The sequence below is a fragment of the Anguilla rostrata genome, chromosome 1 (genome assembly GCF_018555375.3).
Source record: "Anguilla rostrata isolate EN2019 chromosome 1, ASM1855537v3, whole genome shotgun sequence".
In the NCBI taxonomy this organism is placed as follows: Eukaryota; Metazoa; Chordata; class Actinopteri; order Anguilliformes; family Anguillidae; genus Anguilla; species Anguilla rostrata.
Window position 1 is genome coordinate 73,248,576 of NC_057933.1, and position 19,704 is coordinate 73,268,279.

Sequence of the window (19,704 nt, forward strand, 5' to 3'; positions counted from 1 at the left end):
AACTTCAGCTATTTATTTCTCAAATTACACTTCAATGTACATTTAATCATTGTACATCAGCATTTTCCTGTTCTAGTCCTGAGTAATACATACATTTCAAGTTTCAAAAAATGCAATGTGCAAGTGAGATCTACAGAATTAAATGTGATGGGGCACGAGTGGGTTGTGTGTGTGCTGTGTGACACCTGGGCGATATTTGAAAAGAATTCAGGGACAACCGAAGTTCTAGGCCCTTAGAGACAATGGTAAAAAATAACCAGACATCAAAACCCTGAGCTGGCTCTTTTGACAGTTCGCAAAGTGGTTCATAATATAAATGTCCTTAGTCCGTGAAAAAAAAAGAATTTGCTTGAAAACTGTTAATGTTACAATTTCGCCTAACGGTCTTCATCGCTTTTGCCTTTACCAGAATACATTTCATTATCAACGTCAATATCACAGAACTGTTCTGTGGTGAAAATACACTGCCCTCCATCGGCATTGACAAGGAAATACAACACCCATCAGGCACCAAAGGCGCTTATCATACGTCACTATGTGCGAAACTACAACGAATGGGGGAGAGAGCAGCCATATTGAATTGCCAATTTCTACAGAGAAGAGACAATAGAGTACCGAGTTGAGCGAAGTGGATATCTTGAAAAACGAAACGCATAAGAAAGGAAGAATTTAAGATTAATTTCAACTGTACAATTGAAGAAAAAAAAGCCCTCGTAAGGACAGACACGGGTAGCTATATCTATTTCTAACTTAATCGAAAGAAAGGGAACAAACTTAGACTAGTCTAACAGTTAGAGTCCGAGCTAGCTGGCTAACCAAATACGTTTGCTAAGCATATTGCCAAGCTTACACACGGCGAAAAGCTTTCTTATTGTAACGACAGAGAACATTTAAATTTCGTAATTTGCTAGGTAGCTAATTAACGTATGGACGAAGCAGGTATTCTAACATTTTACTTTCTGGTGTATCGAAGTTAGCCGTGGATGGCTAGATATCAAGCAACGCTGTTAGTCTAACGTTGCTGTATCTTATCAGCCACCGTGGCTCAACAGCCACCGTGTATTGAAGCTAACGTTAACTTGGTTAGCTAGCCGTTTACTGGCTAGTACCAGTTGGTAACGCACATAGCGTCGAGTGAAATTGGTCGCTAGGCTAGGTTGTAAGCAGATTTGCCGCTTTGTTGCGGATAAGTAGCGAGGTAACTCGCCCTATCAGTTAGCTAGCGCGTGGGTTTGAATCTTGCTTAGCCCTTGAAAAGTTTCCTCACTTGGCTGAACGGCTTAGCGCTCGTCATAGTTGACGTTCATAAATAACTAGCTAGCATGCTGTCCAGAATGCCCTTGATTTAATTTGATAGATCGTGTTAATTTTGCTGTATAGTCTAAATATAATTAATGGTTAACTTTAGCTGTCTGCCTCTTAGAATTGGCTAGTTAACTAAACAGTGTATGCGTTTATTTTATTGGGTATAGCTAGATAGTCTAATAACGTTAGTTTGACTACCTTTAACCGATGTGAATGATTTAAGCTAACGTCAGTTAAGTTTACCCATTTGAACCAAAGTTCAAATCGAGCGGTTTCATCTTCTCTACCATAGACTGTAGAAGGCTATGACGAAAAGCCACGGTTAACTTTAGCTTCAGCTTTCAGAAGGATGTTTTCACAATGTTTTATTTTACCAAGTAGCAACTTGTAGTAATTAAGTTGTCTACGTTGCTCTTGTTACCTAACCGTGTCTTGGCAGTTAGTGCTAACACTTAACAGCGTTGTTAGTTTGCAGCTGGGTCTTGGCTAGCGTTAGCAGCTGTTCATTTCAGAAGTAAGCGAGATAGCTATCGACTAACGTTAACTAACTCAGAAGTTTCAAAATCTCCGGTCAAGTTACCTTTGTAATCGAACGTTGTTAAACATAGCCGTCAATTAGCAAGCAAGCTATTAGCTAATGAAATGTTACTAGTCTAGTGGTGAAAGTTGGCTTGTTGTAATCAGCATAACTAACGTTAAGTTGCCTCAGTTTTTCAGCCAAGCTAAGTTGCTAACATTAGTTGGGGAGACTGCTATTGTCAGACACGTCGGGCAGATAACATTGAATAACGTTGGCATTGGAAGTTACGGACTGTAAACTAATGTTAGCTGTCGCCTTAAGCTTAGAGTTAACACTTTGGCGTTTTATTTACGGAGGCTTTTCTCGCGAAAGTCTGTTGAAAGGGAATCCTGTGGGAGCGCACAACACGAGGTCTTCTGAAGAGCCACAGAGGAGCTAACGCAGCAGTGTTAGCTAGCTGCCGACAGTCAATCAGCTGTACTCTGCGTAGTGTGACGTTTAGCGTGCTTTTTCAAATGAATATCGATACTGCGCCAAATATGTAATCGAATGCTGCCAGGAGCCGTTCTTTTTTCTTTAAAATCTATTGTCTGCACCAGCCGTTTATGTAGTGGTCGAGGTCTTGCGGCGTCCTGTGTGAACTTAAGCAGTGATATTTGGGGCTTAGTCATTGATTTTTTCCCCCGCAGCGTACCTGTGTTTCATTTATATTGTTCTCTGTCCTGGCAGGTGATAGATCTGAAGTTGCTGGCTTATTTCATTGAGGAGTCGGTAAGGTGCGACTTCATCCATCATACACAGGACAGAGCGATAACCTTAAGGGTGCAGGAACTGGAAGAATACCTGACTCAACCCCTCCAAACCATTCTACTTTTGGATTTCAAATTTCTCTGAATTTGTGCTGTTTGCATTTTTGCAGAGGGAACTTTTTTGTGAAGCAAGTGACTTGCCAAGATTAAATAAACTGGAAACTCGAGGATTAAAGTAATTAATTTGCCGACAGTTAAGAACAGAGTGTATATAAAAACAAAAAATAGAGAAGTAATTGCAGTGATTTACAAACAGCGAAGAACACTGCATTTTTGAACAAAAGCGCGAAGGATGCATTTAAGCTGAACTCAAGATTTAAAAAAACAAAAGGAAAATAAAAACATTTGCAGTGACGTTTTTCAGTTCAGATTGCCTTTGCAGTTCCGAAACAGGATTCTTTTCCCACTATACACGTTCACGTATAATTTTCTATACTGTGTGCGTGCATATCTTCTATTTATTCATAGAAATGCTAATTTCTCTTCGTATGGAAGAGTTTTTGTGTACATAAACCCGTTTCACGCGTCAGGCGCTCTTTTATTTTGAGGTCCGCACTGTACGTACACTTGTGTGTATATAAAAGTTATTAAAAAAAAAAAATTAAAAAAAATTAAATCTCCAAACTAAGGACAATTTTAGTTCCCAGATTTTTTTTTTTTTTCTGCTTTTGGGAACTGTTTACACCTGGGGGCGTTAAGTTTAAAGAAACCTGCGACAAAAGTATTTGGAGGGGATAAAGTCAAAGTTAAGCTTCAAACTGTCACCAACTCAGAGGGTCCAGAGAAATCTTTAGATAGCAATGGCCACAGCAAGAACGGAGAACCCTGCCTCCATGGTCATGGGAATGAGCAAGCCGAACGGGCAGCTCAGAGGACAGCCCAAGCCAACATCTCTTCCATCAGGACCCACCGCCCTGGGCTCTCAGGCAGGAAAGGCCCCCAACACCCCCCAGAAAGGAGGCAGCGCCCTCCAGAACAGCGGTGGCATCAGGTACGACCCAGGCGTCTCTCTCTGCACGTCCTGTGGGAGCGCTCTCCAGTCTCGCTCACTCCCTCTGATTCCCAGCGTGTTTGAGTCCCTCACACGGCTCTTTGCTTGCAGGTTTGGTGATGACTGGAAGAAGTGCCTGCAGCTCCCACCCAAAGACACGCGAGTCAGAACCTCAGTAAGTTGGGAGAGCTGAAATTCTGATACACGCCGTCCAGGTCAATGCAACGCCATCTTACAACAGAGTGCATGTGAATCTCGTTTTCCTCAGATCTCGAACTCCTCTAACAGCTAGCCGGAACGCATATGCAAAACACTACAAGCAGTTACTGCTTTTTTGTAATTAAGTCAAGAGATCTGTGAACATTTACACCCTTTTCACTTTACAAAATGCTATGTCAGTTTTTAAAAATGAAATCTTGGAAATGACTGTACTGGCATCAAGTATATTAATCCAAAGTATGGTATCTAAACTGGCCAGGCTCATCAGGTAGACCTTAGGTGTCGCGTGATTATCCTCATGCATGGGTCATATATTTACACCTGTAGTGCATCCTGGCTGAAAAAGGCCCCTAACTGCACAAACACACGCGCCCCTGCCCTGTGGAAACACGATGATTTGTGGCGACTTTGAGAACACTCCTTTTCCCTCTGCCTCTCAGGACGTGACGGCGACCAAGGGCAACGAGTTTGAGGACTACTGCCTGAAGAGGGAGCTGCTGATGGGCATCTTTGAGATGGGCTGGGAGAAGCCCTCCCCCATTCAGGTACTGTGGCTTGCCCCCCCCCCCCCCATTCAGGTACTGCGCTGGCCCCTCCCAGCGTGCACCCCTCGTACCATTCAGGGCTGCATGGGCGCATGCGCTCCTAAGGTGAAAGATTGAGAAGCACGCTAATGCATCCCAGTTAGAAGATGTCCCCCCAAAATAATTTTTCCAGTTGGTCACACATTAGGTTTCAGGAGCAAGGGCTCCTAAAATGGGATTCCCTTCAGTGTGATTCAGTGTTACCAAGGAAGGCAGGTTTTGCGGTATTGGCTGCAGCTGGCTCACAAACTTCACATTTATACAATGGGCCAGTGTTCATTTGAGTTGTTTGTTGTGATTTTACAGGGACATATATAAACATTGGTGGGTGGAGGAACCTGTCGGCTTTGACACAAGATGTGTAAACGCATCTGCAGGGAGGTGTCGGGTGGATGTGTGTGCTCCACTTGCAGATTTGAACACGTCTGAATTTGCCCCCAGGATAATAATGGAATGGCTCGTATCTGAGAGCACGGTGGGCTCGCTGAATTACTGTGTGTGAGCTGCGGTGCCGAGAGTACATTCCTCTGATTGCAGTGCCTAAATAACATGCGTCTGCCTCACAGTGTAGAGAGTGTGTGTGTGTGTGCGTGTGTGTGTGTGTGTGTGTGTGCGTGCGTGCGTGCGCTCGTTAACCTCGATCCTCTTTGCTCACAGGAGGAGAGCATTCCCATCGCTCTGTCCGGCAGGGACATTTTAGCCCGTGCCAAGAACGGCACGGGCAAGAGTGGCGCCTACCTCATCCCCCTGCTGGAGCGGATAGATCTGAAGAAGGACTTTATACAGGGTGAGTGCATGAGCAGCCTACATCCTGCTGAACCCAGTCACTGTGTGGACCTGCAGCACCAGACTCTAGCCTGCTAAACCTATAGCCTGTAGTCACTGTGAGGACCTGCAGCACCAGACTCTAGCCTGCTTAACCTATAGCCTATAGTCACTGTGAGGACCTGCAGCACCAGACTCTAGCCTGCTAAACCTATAGCCTATAGTCACTGTGAGGACCTGCAGCACCAGACTCTAGCCTGCTAAACCTATAGCCTATAGTCACTGTGAGGACCTGCAGCACCAGACTCTAGCCTGCTAAACCTATAGCCTATAGTCACTGTGTGGACCTGCAGCACCAGACTCTAGCCTGCTAAACCTATAGCCTATAGTCACTGTGAGGACCTGCAGCACCAGACTCTAGCCTGCTAAACCTATAGCCTTAGTCACTGTGGGACCTGCAGCACCAGACTCTAGCCTGCTAAACCTATAGCCTTAGTCACTGTGGGACCTGCAGCACCAGACTCTAGCCTGCTAAACCTATAGCCTATAGTCACTGTGTGGACCTGCAGCACCAGACTCTAGCCTGCTAAACCTATAGCCTATAGTCACTGTGTGGACCTGCAGCACCAGACTCTAGCCTGCTAAACCTATAGCCTATAGTCACTGTGAGGACCTGCAGCACCAGACTCTAGCCTGCTAATCCTGTAGCCTATAGTCACTGTGGACAGGCAGAACCACAGAGTCACGGTATGGACCTTAAAAATGACTGACTTTACCCTGCTAAACCTATAGTCACTGTGTGGATCTGCACACCGACCCACACGCTACTTGCTATCAGACACTTGGGCCTGTACCACTCAGCCTGTAAACATAGCTTAGTATGTGTGGATGCAGGCAGCACTCTGCCTGCAACCTATAGCCTATAGTCACTGTGTGGACCTGCAGCACCAGACTCTAGCCTGCTAAACCTATAGCCTGTAGTCACTGTGTGGACCTGCAGCACCAGACTCTAGCCTGCTAAACCTATAGCCTATAGTCACTGTGTGGACCTGCAGCACCAGACTCTAGCCTGCTAAACCTATAGCCTATAGTCACTGTGAGGACCTGCAGCACCAGACTCTAGCCTGCTAAACCTATAGCCTATAGTCACTGTGTGGACCTGCAGCACCAGACTCTAGCCTGCTAAACCTATAGCCTATAGTCACTGTGTGGACCTGCAGCACCAGACTCTAGCCTGCTAAACCTATAGCCTATAGTCACTGTGTGGACCTGCAAAACCACTGAGTCTACCCTGCTAACCCTGTAGCCTATAGTCACTGTGGACAGGCAGAACCACAGACTCTGCCCTGCTGACACTGTAGCCTGTAATCAGTCTGGACAGGCAGAACCACAGAGTCACGGTATGGACCTTTAAAAATGACTGACTTTACCCTGCTAAACCTATAGTCACTGTGTGGATCTGCTACGTCCCTGTACAGCCACACAGTCTCTGGTTATGCAGACCTACGGGCTCTAAACTCAGGCACTGTACAGATTATATTGGGATGCAGGCAGTCACTGTGGACCTGCAGTCCTGCTCCATGGCTGTGTGGTCCTGCGGAGTGGCAGAGACTCTGGTAATGGCCACACGCAGGCAAAGCCTCGTTTCTCTCTACGCTCCAGTGCACGCGCTGCACATGTTTATCTGCTGAACAGGAGGCAGCTCCAGGCTGGCTTGAGCACACACCGAGGCAGAGACACGCACATATGGTCAGATCCACAGGCAGAAGCGCCTTCACCCACGTCCCTTCCACCATGGAAATGGACTGGCTCCACCGAGAGAAGAGCACGGACTCCCTGATTGGTTCACTTTATTCTTTCACACGAAGGTGACTAATCTGCCCCCCCTCTTCCTCCCCCTCTCTCTCTCTCTCTCTCCCTCCCTTTCTCTCTTTTACCCCCATCCTTTCTCTCTTCCTCCCTCTTTCTCCCCCTCTCTACCTGTACCCCCCCCCCCTTGCTCTCCTCCCTCCCCCCCCTCTGTAGCCATGGTGATGGTCCCCACCCGAGAGCTGGCCCTGCAGGTCAGCCAGATCAGTATCCAGGTGGCCAAGCACCTGGGCGGGGTTAAAGTCATGGCGACCACGGGGGGCACCAACCTGAGGGACGACATCATGAGGCTGGACGAAACGGGTGAGCTGCGGCGCGTCGTCGGCGCGTCCTCGTCCTCGTCCTCGCTGCGCGCACTGCGCGGCCGGGTCAGAGCTCGGAGTCCGTCTAACGCGGCTTTCACGTCTGCGGACTCGCCCCTGGATTTACACCCTTCGTTCCATCATACAGCCGGCAGGGAGCGTGTGGTAACCACACTGACACAGCTGTAATGCAAAGTCTAAATGAAACAGTCACCACGATGTCAGGTACTTCTGTATACTTGATAAAGAACTGTATTTGCTGCAGCTTTGGCTCGTCTTGTGTAAGTTGCAGAAACGAGCTGCTGTTGAGGAGTTATTGCTGAGCAGAGACGTTAATTAGGTTCGTTTTCCTGCTATGGGGCGGACGCACAGGCTTCTGTGTTGGTTAGTGCGCAGGCTCTTATCCCAGGGCCTGTCCCAGCTCAGCGGGGTGCGCTCCCTCGCCCCTCGCACGCTGGTTTGCTGTGATGTTCTGCGCCCCTGCGCGGGACGGTGCTAACGTGCGCAGGTCATCCGTGTCGCGCGCCGGGTCGGCTGCCGCCTCTCATGTTTGCCGGGTGATGCGTTCCTGCCTTCGCCAGCCGTGCAATTCAATTAGTCTTCAATTACACAATGAGGAATCGCAGAAGTGGGCTGCTGATGGGTGGACTGTCAGGACCGGGAAGGTAGAAGATGAGTGCACCTTAGCAACGGTGGCTGTCTGGTGACGTGTGTTGTCTTGAACGTATTTGCTTGAGCGGATCGGCGTACGCCAGATTTAGCCGAAGGCTGTTGAAGGCTGGAGCAGAAGCAGTAGAATCAACAGAAATTGAGCTGCATCAGTTGCCTGACGTAGAACTCGTGCAGGTGTTTGTAGAGGAGGATGCTGTTTGGCAGTAGTGAGCTTAGGCTGGTGCATCGCAGCGCAGAGCTCTGCTGGACTGGATAGGCTGATGCATCGCAGCGCTCTGTTGGACTGGATGGGCCGGTGGGTTATGCAGTGCGGTGTGTGGTATCCGGTCCTGACTGCCCCCCCCGCCCCCCGCCCCCCTTTCCTCATTTACAGTGCATGTGGTGATCGCCACGCCAGGCAGGATCCTGGACCTAATCAAGAAGGGCGTGGCCAAAGTGGACCGGCTGCAGATGATGGTGATGGATGAGGTGAGGAGCGGTGTGTTTGTGTGTGTGTTTATTTCTGTGTGTGTGTGAGTGTGTGGACGCGCGCCCTGTAGTGAAAATGCCAGTGAAGAAAAATTGCACGTGTTGCAGGCAGTTTGTGTAAACACGTATACAGAACATGTACACAAGACAAAGGTGCAAAAAAAGAGCGAGTATGGCAGTGTCCCAGGCCGACAGGAAGCGCTTCCGCTGTGCAGCAGGCTTGTTTTCATGCACAGCGCGCGCTAGCAGAAATGCACGGACTGAGGCTGACTGTGATGAAGGTGACTGCAGCACTGCAGGCTTGTGTTCATGAACAGTGGGCGCTAGCAGAAAGGCTGAGGCTGACTGTGTGATGAAGGTGACTGCAGCAGGCTTGTGTTCATGAACAGTGTGCGCTAGCAGAAATGCGCAGACGGAGGCTGACTGTGAAGGTGACTGCGGCAGGCCTGTTTACATGCACAGTGTGCGCTAGCAGAAATGCTGAGGCTGACTGTGATGAAGGTGACTGTGGCAGGCCTGTTTACATGCACAGTGTGCGCTAGCAGAAAGGCTGAGGCTGACTGTGATGAAGGTGACTGCGGCAAGCCTGTTTACATGCACAGTGTGCGCTAGCAGAAAGGCTGAGGCTGACTGTGATGAAGGTGACTGTGGCAGGCCTGTTTACATGCACAGTGTGCACTAGCAGAAAGGCTGAGGCTGACTGTGATGAAGGTGACTGCGGCAGGCCTGTTTACATGCACAGTGTGCGCTAGCAGAAAGGCTGAGGCTGACTGTGTGATGAAGGTGACTGCGGCAGGCCTGTTTACATGCGCTGTGTGCGCTAGCAGAAAGGCTGAGGCTGACTGTGATGAAGGTGACTGCGGCAGGCCTGTTTACATGCACAGTGTGCGCTAGCAGAAAGGCTGAGGCTGACTGTGTGATGAAGGTGACTGCAGCAGGCCTGTTTACATGCACAGTGTGCGCTAGCAGAAAGGCTGAGGCTGACTGTGATGAAGGTGGCTGCGGCAGGCCTGTTTACATGCACACTGTCCCAGGCCATGCCGAGCGTGCTGGCCTTTCAGACCCTTCACAGGGACGCACACGCCGGTAATCTGAGGTGTAATAAGAATAACGCCTCCATGGGGCTTTAGACAATCTTTCATCTATTTTTTTTTTTACTTTGATTATACCTGATACTGTAGTAACAACCAAACGTCAGAGGCCGTGTGAAAGGCTAGACAAAAGATTGCCTACGTGCCCCAAGGCAAGTTATTTTGCTAACTAACTTAAAATAAATAAAATGCTATGGTTTGATGTATGATGCAGCCGTAACGCACGCTCAGCAGTTCATTTGCCTCCTCTCCCTCCCCCTCCCCCTCCCCTCTCCCGCAGGCGGACAAGCTCCTGTCCCAGGACTTTGTGGTCCTGATCGAGGACATCATCAGCTTCCTGCCCAAGAACCGGCAGATCCTGCTGTACTCGGCCACCTTCCCCATCAGCGTGCAGAAGTTCATGGTGAGCGCGCTCAGGACGGGCTGCCCCTGCGCACAGTCCAGTCGCTTGGTTCCGCTCCGCGCGTCTCTTCCTCGCGTCCTTTCCTCATCGCTCCTTAGCTCCACCCGACGTAGGAGGCGAGGCAGAGGAGCGAGGTCGAGGTACGAGGACGGAGGAACCGAGGCAGAGTGCATCAGGCAAATGGAACGTCCTTGCTCAGGCGAGCGTCAGTTTGAAGCCGCGTCAGTTAAAGACATGGCAGATGTAGAGGAGTGGATCCACAGGCGGATCATTCATACGCATTGCGTGCTCCCTGATAGGCTTTTGCGAAGGATGCACTCGTGTACCCTCGCTGAAGCATCCTCTGGGAGCCTCTTAGCTCCTCCAAGGAGCATTTAGCAGATTGGAATGAACCGCCCATGTCCTGCCACGGAGTTATTCCCTGGCTCTCTTCCCTCTGTGTTTCAGAAATGATGTGTGTGTATCTGCTCTCTGTGCTGTTCTCTGACCGTCTTCCCTCTGTTTCTGACGTGTGTGTATCTACTCTGTCCTGTTCTCTGGCTCTCTTCCCTCTGTGTTTCTGACGTGTGTGTATCTGGCTCTCTTGCCTCTGTGTTTCTGACATGATGTGTGTGTATCTACTCTCTGTGTGCTACTCACAGGAAACCTGTGACAGCCGTGCTCTTTATCTGATCTGACTATGCATGTCTGTGTCTGTGTGTGTGTTTTCCGTTGGCCCACCTGTGTTCTCTCTCTCTCCCTGCTCGCCCCAGGCTAAGCACCTTCAGAAGCCCTATGAGATTAACCTGATGGATGAGCTCACGCTGAAGGGCATCACCCAGTACTACGCCTACGTCACTGAGAGACAGAAAGTGCACTGCCTCAACACGCTTTTCTCCAGGGTGAGCATGCTCGCCGGCTTTAGGTTACACACACACACACACACACACACACTCACATACGCGCACACACTCGCTCACGTACACATACGCACACACACACACATACGCACACACGCTCACACACACACATGCTGACACGCACACACACACACACACACACACACAGATGCGCACGCACAAACACACGAAAACGAGCACACTAATGAAAAGGCGGGAACACACCAACGTACAGACACACGCACTCCCTACACCACTCTGGCATGCAGCGACATGCCGACCCAAAGCCTGAAGCCTGTGTGCTCCTGGCAAACGGGACAGAACCTGCATTTCCTCACCAGCACGTTTCTCTCTGAGGCCCTCTGTCTTCACACTGCTTTCCACAGCGCTCTGTGGATTATATTTACATTCAGGCAGTATGCACACACTTATCCAGAGCGATTAACAATTGTACACACAGCGGTTAGCCGCAGATCAGAGCTTACGCCTGGATTTCTGTGTGAGACAGGATGTCAGTACACAAACCTCCAACATAACGTAAAGGGGCATAGCAGGTGCATGGGAGAGGCTAAGGATATAGTGCTGAAACCAGTAAGTAGAATTGAGATTACGGTATTAAATTCAGCACTACAAGCAGGGACTTTTCAACCCAGGGATGAAAGAGTTGGGTGGTTGAACCAAGGAGCAGTTAGTTGTTGGATTAGTGCAGATTGTTGAGTAGAAGACATTTCTTGTTACTTTGTTCAAGAGCCTTGGTGGACATACGAACGCACACCTAACCCACGTCTACTCATCTTTCCTCATTTTTCAGTTGCAAATAAACCAGTCCATCATCTTCTGTAACTCCACTCAAAGAGTGGAGCTCCTGGCCAAGAAAATCACACAGCTGGGCTACTCCTGCTTTTACATCCATGCCAAAATGATGCAGGTGAGCTTCCACCCTCGCCTCAACACCAGGCTTTGGGTGTCGGGGGGTCGGGTTGAGCCGTCCACCTTCGCCTCAACACCAGCCTATGGGTGTCAGGGAGTCGGGGCTGGGTAGAGGGTGGCTTGGTGAGGGAAGTATGGGAAATATTGAGCATATTAAGGAGCAGGACTATGTCTAACTGGCTCTAGTCTTAGTTTTATTGCGGCAGTCTTACCTGCTTACCTGGTCTTAAACCCAGTTTGTTTCTGTATTTCGCAGGAGTACAGGAACCGTGTTTTCCACGACTTCAGAAACGGACTGTGCAGGAACCTGGTCTGCACAGGTGGGCCTCCCGTCTTTCACAGTGTCCATCGCTCCTGCACACGTTTCGCTGGTAGCCAGCCGCCAGAAGAATGCAAATCAGAGATAAGATCGCCCATCAAATCAGAGATGATTTCATGCAGTACTGCCTGTAGTACAGTTTTGCTTTGCAGATGTCCTAACAGTCAGATTTTCACCTGTACCATGGTCACATTTTTTTTAGTAAACTCAAAGTTGTGTCCTTACTTTGAAAGTTTGACGTGGATAAATATGAGTCACCATAGCTGGCTAATGGTAATCCATGATAAGGAGTAAATCTTTGTGATAATTGTGACTGTGCGTATTTTGGCCACGTACCTGAGCAGTAGTGGCACTGAGGAGTAGTTCAGCGAGGACTGCGATTGGCCGAAGGTGACATTTGTAATAATCGCAGCGGCGGCCCGAGGGGAGAGCTGAGCGGGGCCGGTGCTGCTGTGTGTTTGGCCGATGGCTTCACCCTGAGCCACTTGCGCTGTGATGCAGCGCCGCTCCGTTAACCCAGCCCGAATCTGCGGCGGCGTTCGTTCGCTCGCAAACCGTTCTGCCGCGTCCCGGCAGCGCCGCAAAGTCGACGCTAGTCGTTCGGCGTTCGCGAGAGCTCCGGTAAACGCTGTACCTGGCACTGCAGCCGCGCTGCTTACCCTGGTCCGTTCGCTCGGCAGGACCTGAGGTCTTTCCGCTTCATACATTGACACAGCTGTTGTAGCGCTGTACTGAAGAACTTCTGCGTTAGTGCCTTGCTGAAAAGTGGAGCAGCCCACCTGTTGGATAAAGCCGGCTGGCTTGTGGTTACCCCCTGTGCTAACCCCTGTGCCACACTGCTGTCTGAAAGATGAGCGAAACTGAGCACAGGAACACCGTGTACTTTGCCATAAAGGGCTCAGATATTTACTGCCGTACTGTAAGGTGTCTGGAGTTACACACACAATGCACACTTGATTGTTCTCACAGATAAGGGCCGAAATTGGATTCTCCAGCAAACATTACCTTTGGAACTTGTGGCACCTGCTGCCTGATAGATGTACATTTTGTGTGTCGGAAGCTTTATGTGTATTCAGTTTTCTTTTTCTTTTCTTTTTTTTCATCTTTGTCTCCCTTTGCAGATCTTTTCACCAGAGGAATTGACATCCAGGCTGTGAATGTCGTCATCAACTTCGACTTCCCCAAAAACGCAGAGACGTACCTCCACCGCATCGGGCGGTCAGGTGAGGGGCCAGCCAGTGACCCCGCCCCGGCTCTGCCGCGGGACCGCTGCGTTTTACATTTCATTTAGCGAACGCGTATCCAGACACGGACTGATTACCTGCTTATGTTGCGCGCAGGTCGTTCATACAGCTGCGTGAAAGCTGAGTTTACTGCAGTGCAAGTTGTTGATTCCCTTTGCTCTGTTGCTCAGGGAGATTCGGCCACCTGGGTCTGGCCATCAACCTGATCACGTCGGAGGACCGCTTCAACCTGAAGGCCATCGAGGACCAGCTGGTGACGGACATCAAGCCCATCCCGGGCAGCATCGACAAGAGCCTGTACGTGGCCGAGTTCCACTCCGGCAGCCCCGAGTGTGAGGGGCAGGAGGGCGACCGGGAGACCACCCACCCCCTGGGGGAGCTGCACCAAGCCTGAGCGGTGAGACTCGCACATTGGCTCACAGCGATGGGCACCATGACTTGGGTCCAGTGCTGACTGAGGCGCAGACTGACTTGACTGACACACACACTCTCTCGTACACACACTCACACACACACTCAGGATAGGCCTGTGGATGAAGAAGGGGATGTGGAATCTGACTGGAGTCATTAACATTATGGGTGGACTGATCTCTGTTACAGACTTGAGCCTCTCTAGCTCTGTCCATGGAAAATATGCTTTTTCTCAGTTTGGTGCTCTGTAATCTGATTGGATGCCTGTAATTCAGGTGCGTCCAAACAGAAATGCTCAGCTTGTATGCATTGCGGCAACTAAGTCTAGACACAGATGGTGAAGTGGAGTTGAGTCTATTATGTTCAGGTATTGTAATGGTGCTCTGGTCAGTTTAGGGTGTATTTAGCTGAAAGCCTGCAAAGGGAGGATGTGCACTGACAGGCTTTGACTAGCTGAGGATAGAGCAAGGTTTCAGCACATCTGTTCAGAGAATCATGACACCAATGGAGTGCGTTGACCATCTGCTGTAGTGGGGCTGTATCACTGTAATTACGGTTTCTAACGGCAGCCATCTTGTCTCTCTTCCAGGAGACGAGGACACCTGGCACTTGCACACACATCTGCTTCGGCACGGACATCATCCCTCCTTTTTGGTTTTCTTTTTCATACTTCAGTCCCACTCGAGCTACTTCCCCGTCCAGTCTGCCGCTGGTCACTCTCTCTTTAGTCCGGTAAAGCTGCCAGAAGACTTTCGGTGCATGAGACCAGCCCAGCTGTTTTACTGCCAACCCCCAGTGAATGAATCTCCATTCAGGGGCTACTCAAACCCCCAAACAATGAGCATAAAACTGCACACGTTGAGGTCAGTCCATCTGTGAAAGGGAGGGGGGGGGAGGGGGGACAAAAAGCGGAAACGCATCAATTCTTCTTGGCTGGTACTTCCTGTTTGCGTGTCAGTGGGTCAGGGTTAGAGCTGGCTGATTATTGCAGTGCATTCCCAACAGTGTGTTTGGCATACGGCGCTCTGTGTTCTGTATTGAGTCTCTGCAGCAAGTAGTGGTGACCCAGTCGTTCTGTATCTGAAGTGGAACAGAGAAAAATAAATGTGCGAGAAGTAAAAAAAAAAAAACGAAATTAGACGAGGGGCCACTTGGTTGTAATGGTAATGCAGGTGACTGGACCAGAGGCCGTGTGTGTTAAGGAAAAAAAATGCAGAATATCTGTTATGAACTGCATTGCTGTTTATACTTGCTGAACAGTCTGCGCTCTTGCTGAAAAGCGACAGTTTCAGGGTTTCATTTTAAATTGATTGCACTCAGTTTATTAAAAAAAAGAAAGAAACGTTTAAAGAAAGAGCGCACGCACACAGGGGTAAGCCGCCGTGGGAATGTCCCGGAGGCTGATACCCAAACCCCGCCCGGCAGCTAGTCAGACCAGCCGCTCCGCTTCCCGCCGCTCTCCAGTGCTACAGCTCGCCACGCGCGCACACGACCACTCAAGTGCCTTAATCCCGCAGCACACTCCCACGGCAGGAGGGGCCCGGTCTCCTGCAGCCAGCACCGTCACTCTGCGCCCTGAGGCTTCCCACAGCTCGCTCCCGGTCAGCTGGCTCTGTCACACCTGGGTGCAGTGGGCACTTTTAAGTTCTCGCCAGTCAGTGATTGTAATTCGGGGTCACCAGTCTTTACCCGAGAGGGGCCGGTTTGGGGTGCAGGCTCGTGTTCCTGCCCAGCTTTTATAAACCTCATCGTGGAGGTCTTGATTGAGGACCGTGGTTAGTCCAGTCGGGTGCTTTAGCACGGGGTCAGTACAAATGAATGGACCATAAACAGCCCTTATTGGGTAAGGGACCCCTGAATTAAGACATGGGTTAAAGAAAGATAATAAAAAGGGCACAAGATCCTGGTTTTGCCTGTGCATGCCATTGGTATAAGGGCAGTGCTGGTTCGCTGTTGTTGACTGTGAGCACTGAGCTCAGCCAGTTTGTCTTCGAGCTGTCAGGCTGCATAAAACCCATTTGATATTCAGTGTACATTCCCAGACCTGGAGGAAAACTGGACAACATGGCTTTTACTGTTCAATATGAGGTTGTGCCCCCTGCAGGCCAAGGCCATGTTCAGTTTTGAGATGAGGAAGCTTGAGACTTGATGTATCTTAGACTGAAGTGAGAGCAGCTATACTTAATTATCTTTGGTTGACAGGGCTTAATTACACTGGATCATATTCAGGGAAGCGGGCTTACTCATCCACGAGACGCCTCGATATGGTACAGACGCTGTGATTTATATTAATAGGATGCGATTGACAGTGATAAATGATGTTGGGTAAACACGCTTCCCTGAGTGCCCTCTGCTGGAATAACTGAAGCTTTACGCTGCCAATTAAATGGATACTGAAGCCAGGCTGACTGGGCATAGAAAGGGGATACCTGCTCAATAAACACTGTGAAACATAGGAAAAGGTTACATTTCTAACAGCAACACCCGAACACACACCCTCTGTACAGTACCACAAGTAAGAGTAATATGCATTCACGGAGATGGCGCGCACCAGCTGTGTAGTCAATGAAAACTTTGGACGGCTGTTATAATGTGAAATTTCTGATTGAAACTGGGGTTTGGTGTCTTCACAATGGCAGTTTCTCATTTTGGACCAGTAACGTAGGTTGATTATTTTTAACCCTTTTCCTGCCACAAGCTCAATGTAGGAGCAGAGTTGGGCTGAAGACTCATTTCCTTGTTCCTTTTAGTTCCTCCCACCTTTTTTTTTTTTTTTTCCTTGTGCAAGTAGATGCTGCTTGTTCACCTGGGGAGTTTAACGGGTGAATGGCAACAGCTTTTTTTTTTTCCTCCAAGTGTCTGAGCCAGTGCCTCCGTTACCAGAGAAAATAAAAAGTCCAGCTCATTCTCCAAACCTGGTGCTTCTTTTCTTCATTGTCTTACCCCTTTAATGTTCAATGTTTGTTTCTGTAAATTTAGTAAAATACAAATAACAAAAACCCAAATCATTTTCACACATTTACAAAGTTCATCACCCTCACCACCACCACCACCACCACCAAATGACTCCTTTTTGACAGCCTTGTCTACACACACACACGCGCTCTGGCCACTGTATTAGATATACTTGCTCGTTAGCACAAGTGGCCTGCTCCTCCAAACAGTGAATCATGTGGCTGCAACTCTATAAACCATGCAGACATGAAGAGGCTTAATTTTGTTCAACTGAACATTGGAACGGGCGAGATGCATAACCTAACCGATTTTGTGGTATGCTTGTTGGTGCCAAACTTGACGGATCCATAATCTCAGAAACGGCTGCCCTCCTGGGATTTTCACGCACCGTAGTCTCTGGAGTTTACAGAGAATGGTAAGATGAAACGCATCCATTGAATGGCAGTTCTGTGGCCAAAAACACCTTAAATGGGTGGACTTGTTCAAGCTGACAGAAAGGCCAGAAATGCTCATGTAACAGCTGTTTACAGATGTACCAAATAAAGTGGCTGGTGAGTACATTTTTTCCTGTGTATATATCGCCATGGATGTTTCCGGTTTTCTACACTGGGGGTAACCCATCCCACACATTCAGCTTGGAAAGAACAGAAATGTGGTAAAGATGCGGGCTGAAAAACTGCTGAACATTAGTAATACTGCTTATGAGTTTATGAATTTGTTAGCTCCTGTCTCCCCACAGGCTCCACTGCTCGTACATCTCTACCTCTCTCATTGTGTTCTTCTCTTCAGAACCCCAAACTGCAGAAACAAAACAAAAGAGTAAGACTATTCCTCTTGATGAATTAGAGAACAAAATATGTCTCTCTTTGTACTGTGGAGAAGTCATGAATTTTCCTTTGGGTGGATGCCCCATGTTGAATGGTTTTGTGTTCTTGCTACAGTGTTCTGCTGTGGGAGTTTTCCTGGTTATATAACTGTAACCTTGTTTTACTAAAGAATCTGGCAGATGCCTTGGTACCATTAACTATACTATTCTGTCCTTGAGTCCCTAATCAGAACTAATCTCAGAATGGTCTGGAACTACTACAGTTCCTGAACAATTTCGCCAACATTTGCTCAATGTGATGTTGGTCCCACGTTCAAATTGCAGTGCGAAAGGGCGAATGCCACAGAACAGCTCAGTGGCTACTGCTGAAACTTCCATCCTCGTGCTGTATGTGAAGCGCAGCATGTGAGGGGAAAAAAAGTCTTAGGCCTACCTCTAGTGGCTAATTGTGGCATTACAATTCACAGCTCTGAGGGAAAATGGATGAGTGAAAATTGGTCTGTCAGACAGGGTGGACATGGTCAGAGGCAGAACTGTCAGCAAGAGCCCAGAGGTACACTACATGGCCAAAAGCATGTGGACGCCTGAAAGCAAACATCCTATCCAAAATTATGGGCATTAATATGGAATTGGCCCTCCCTTCACTGCTATAACAAACTCTACTGTTGAACCATTGCTGCAGGGATTTGCTTACATTCAGCTAGAAGACCATTACTGAGGTTGGACACTGATTGGGCGATTAGGCCTGGCTTGCAGTTGGCTTTCCAACTGATCCCAAAGGTGTTTGATGCGGTTGAGGTCAGGGATCTGTGCAGGCCAGTCAAGTTCTTCCACACTGTTCGTGACAAAACCATTATCCATGGACCTCGCTGTGTGCCCAGGGGCATTGTTATTCTGAAACAGGAAGATTTGCCTTTACTGAAACGAAGGGGACTGCCTCAAACCAAGAAGTGTCCAGATATTTTCAGTCATTAAAACACATTACTTGTTGTTTTTCTGTACGGCTCAGTTATGTAATAAAATGTAGGCCTACTAGTAATTTGATATTAATATATCGTGTTATCTGTAGCAGTGGTTTGAAAATGTGTGTTACACTGTTTGTTGGACATTATGTGTAGGCTATGTGATGACGGCACACTCTATACTCCAGTATGCCTACCTGTGTTCACTTCTCCTGTTTACTTCCAGCTTCGGCAAACTGATGCACAAATGAAGTCCTGTGTGCTGGCTCAGCACGCCTAAAATAAGGATTCCACTGGCCTAAATAGGTTAGATATAATCACCATTTCTTGCTTTTTCATATTGAAAATGAAAATGAATTTGCTTCCAAAATTTATAAAGGAGTCAGACACAGTCTCAATATTTAAATCTAGATTAAAAACGCACCTCTATGCTCAGGCTTACAATCAGTTGTAGTCTGGAGACAGGGTGCGAGAAGCCTGTAGTCATAGAGCTTTGTAGGTGGCAATCCTTTCCTTACTGTCACCTGTCAATCAGCTGTGACCCGACTTTACATGGGCTGGCTCTTGATAGGCGGGTATGATTGTCTACCCCTCATGACTGCATGGGCTCTCCATCCCTGTCCTAGTAGATATGCAGCCATATTCTACTCCTGGCGGGGTCCCCCCAATGCATACCACTGCCACTTTACTCACTGTCTGCTATATTGCAAATTCCCTAATTGCCGTTTCCACCCTCTTCCCCACTCTTGCCCCAACCCTCGAGAGTGCTTCGAGAGTCGTCTGGTCTCCCCCACCTCCTTCGTCATTGCCTCCACCCTGCCCACATCTGCTGCCACCTGCTGTTCCCCATCACCGCCACCCGGCCCCACCCATCATCTGAGCCACATCACATATCATATCTTGTGCATAAACTGGCTGACGTGCTGGTCACCAGTCGGCACCCTGAGCCGACCAGAGGAGGATGGGTTTCCCCCTTGAGCCTGGTTCCTTCCAAGGTTTCTCCCCATCTGCCACAGGGAGTTTTTCCTTGCCACTGTTGCCTTAGGCTTGCTTCTGTGGGGATTTAGGCTAGGGTTGTCTGTAAAGCGTATTGTGACAACTGTTGTAAAATACGCTATACAAATAAAATTTGATTTGATTTGAACATGAATAGCAAATATGTGCATTTTGTAAGTCCCTTT

The 19,704-nt window shown here is 48.7% G+C and overlaps 2 protein-coding genes across 3 annotated transcripts in view; both read left to right on the forward strand.

Annotated features, from left to right (window-relative positions):
• LOC135234614 (apolipoprotein A-IV-like) overlaps positions 1-19,704 on the forward strand; it is a 100,260-nt gene that overhangs the window by 25,997 nt on the left and 54,559 nt on the right. The window lies entirely within an intron of this gene.
• On the forward strand, positions 550-19,673 carry ddx61 (DEAD (Asp-Glu-Ala-Asp) box helicase 61). Of its 2 annotated transcripts, XR_010324136.1 has the most exons (16): positions 550-729; positions 2,555-3,625; positions 3,737-3,800; positions 4,285-4,389; positions 5,086-5,215; positions 7,219-7,365; positions 8,410-8,504; positions 9,876-9,998; positions 10,751-10,879; positions 11,688-11,804; positions 12,063-12,126; positions 13,247-13,348; positions 13,540-13,766; positions 14,370-14,643; positions 17,475-17,554; positions 18,750-19,673. XR_010324136.1 is itself a non-coding variant. In XM_064299282.1 (14 exons), the coding sequence occupies exons 2-13, from the start codon at positions 3,435-3,437 to the stop codon at positions 13,761-13,763; spliced, it is 1,491 nt and encodes a 496-aa protein (XP_064155352.1). In that variant the 5' UTR covers positions 550-729; positions 2,555-3,434; the 3' UTR covers positions 13,764-13,766; positions 14,370-14,915. The 2 variants fall into 2 exon arrangements, 1 of the variants encoding a protein (XP_064155352.1); XM_064299282.1 differs by lacking the exons at positions 17,475-17,554; positions 18,750-19,673 and having other exon boundaries at positions 14,370-14,915.

Coding starts and splice junctions, on each gene's coding strand:
- ddx61 (XM_064299282.1), top strand. CDS start 3,435: ATGGCCACAGCAAGAACGGAGAACCCTGCCTCCATGGTCATGGGAATG. Junction 4,390..5,085: donor AGAAGCCCTCCCCCATTCAG/GTACTGTGGCTT, acceptor CTTTGCTCACAG/GAGGAGAGCATTCCCATCGC. Junction 5,216..7,218: donor GAAGAAGGACTTTATACAGG/GTGAGTGCATGA, acceptor CCCCCTCTGTAG/CCATGGTGATGGTCCCCACC.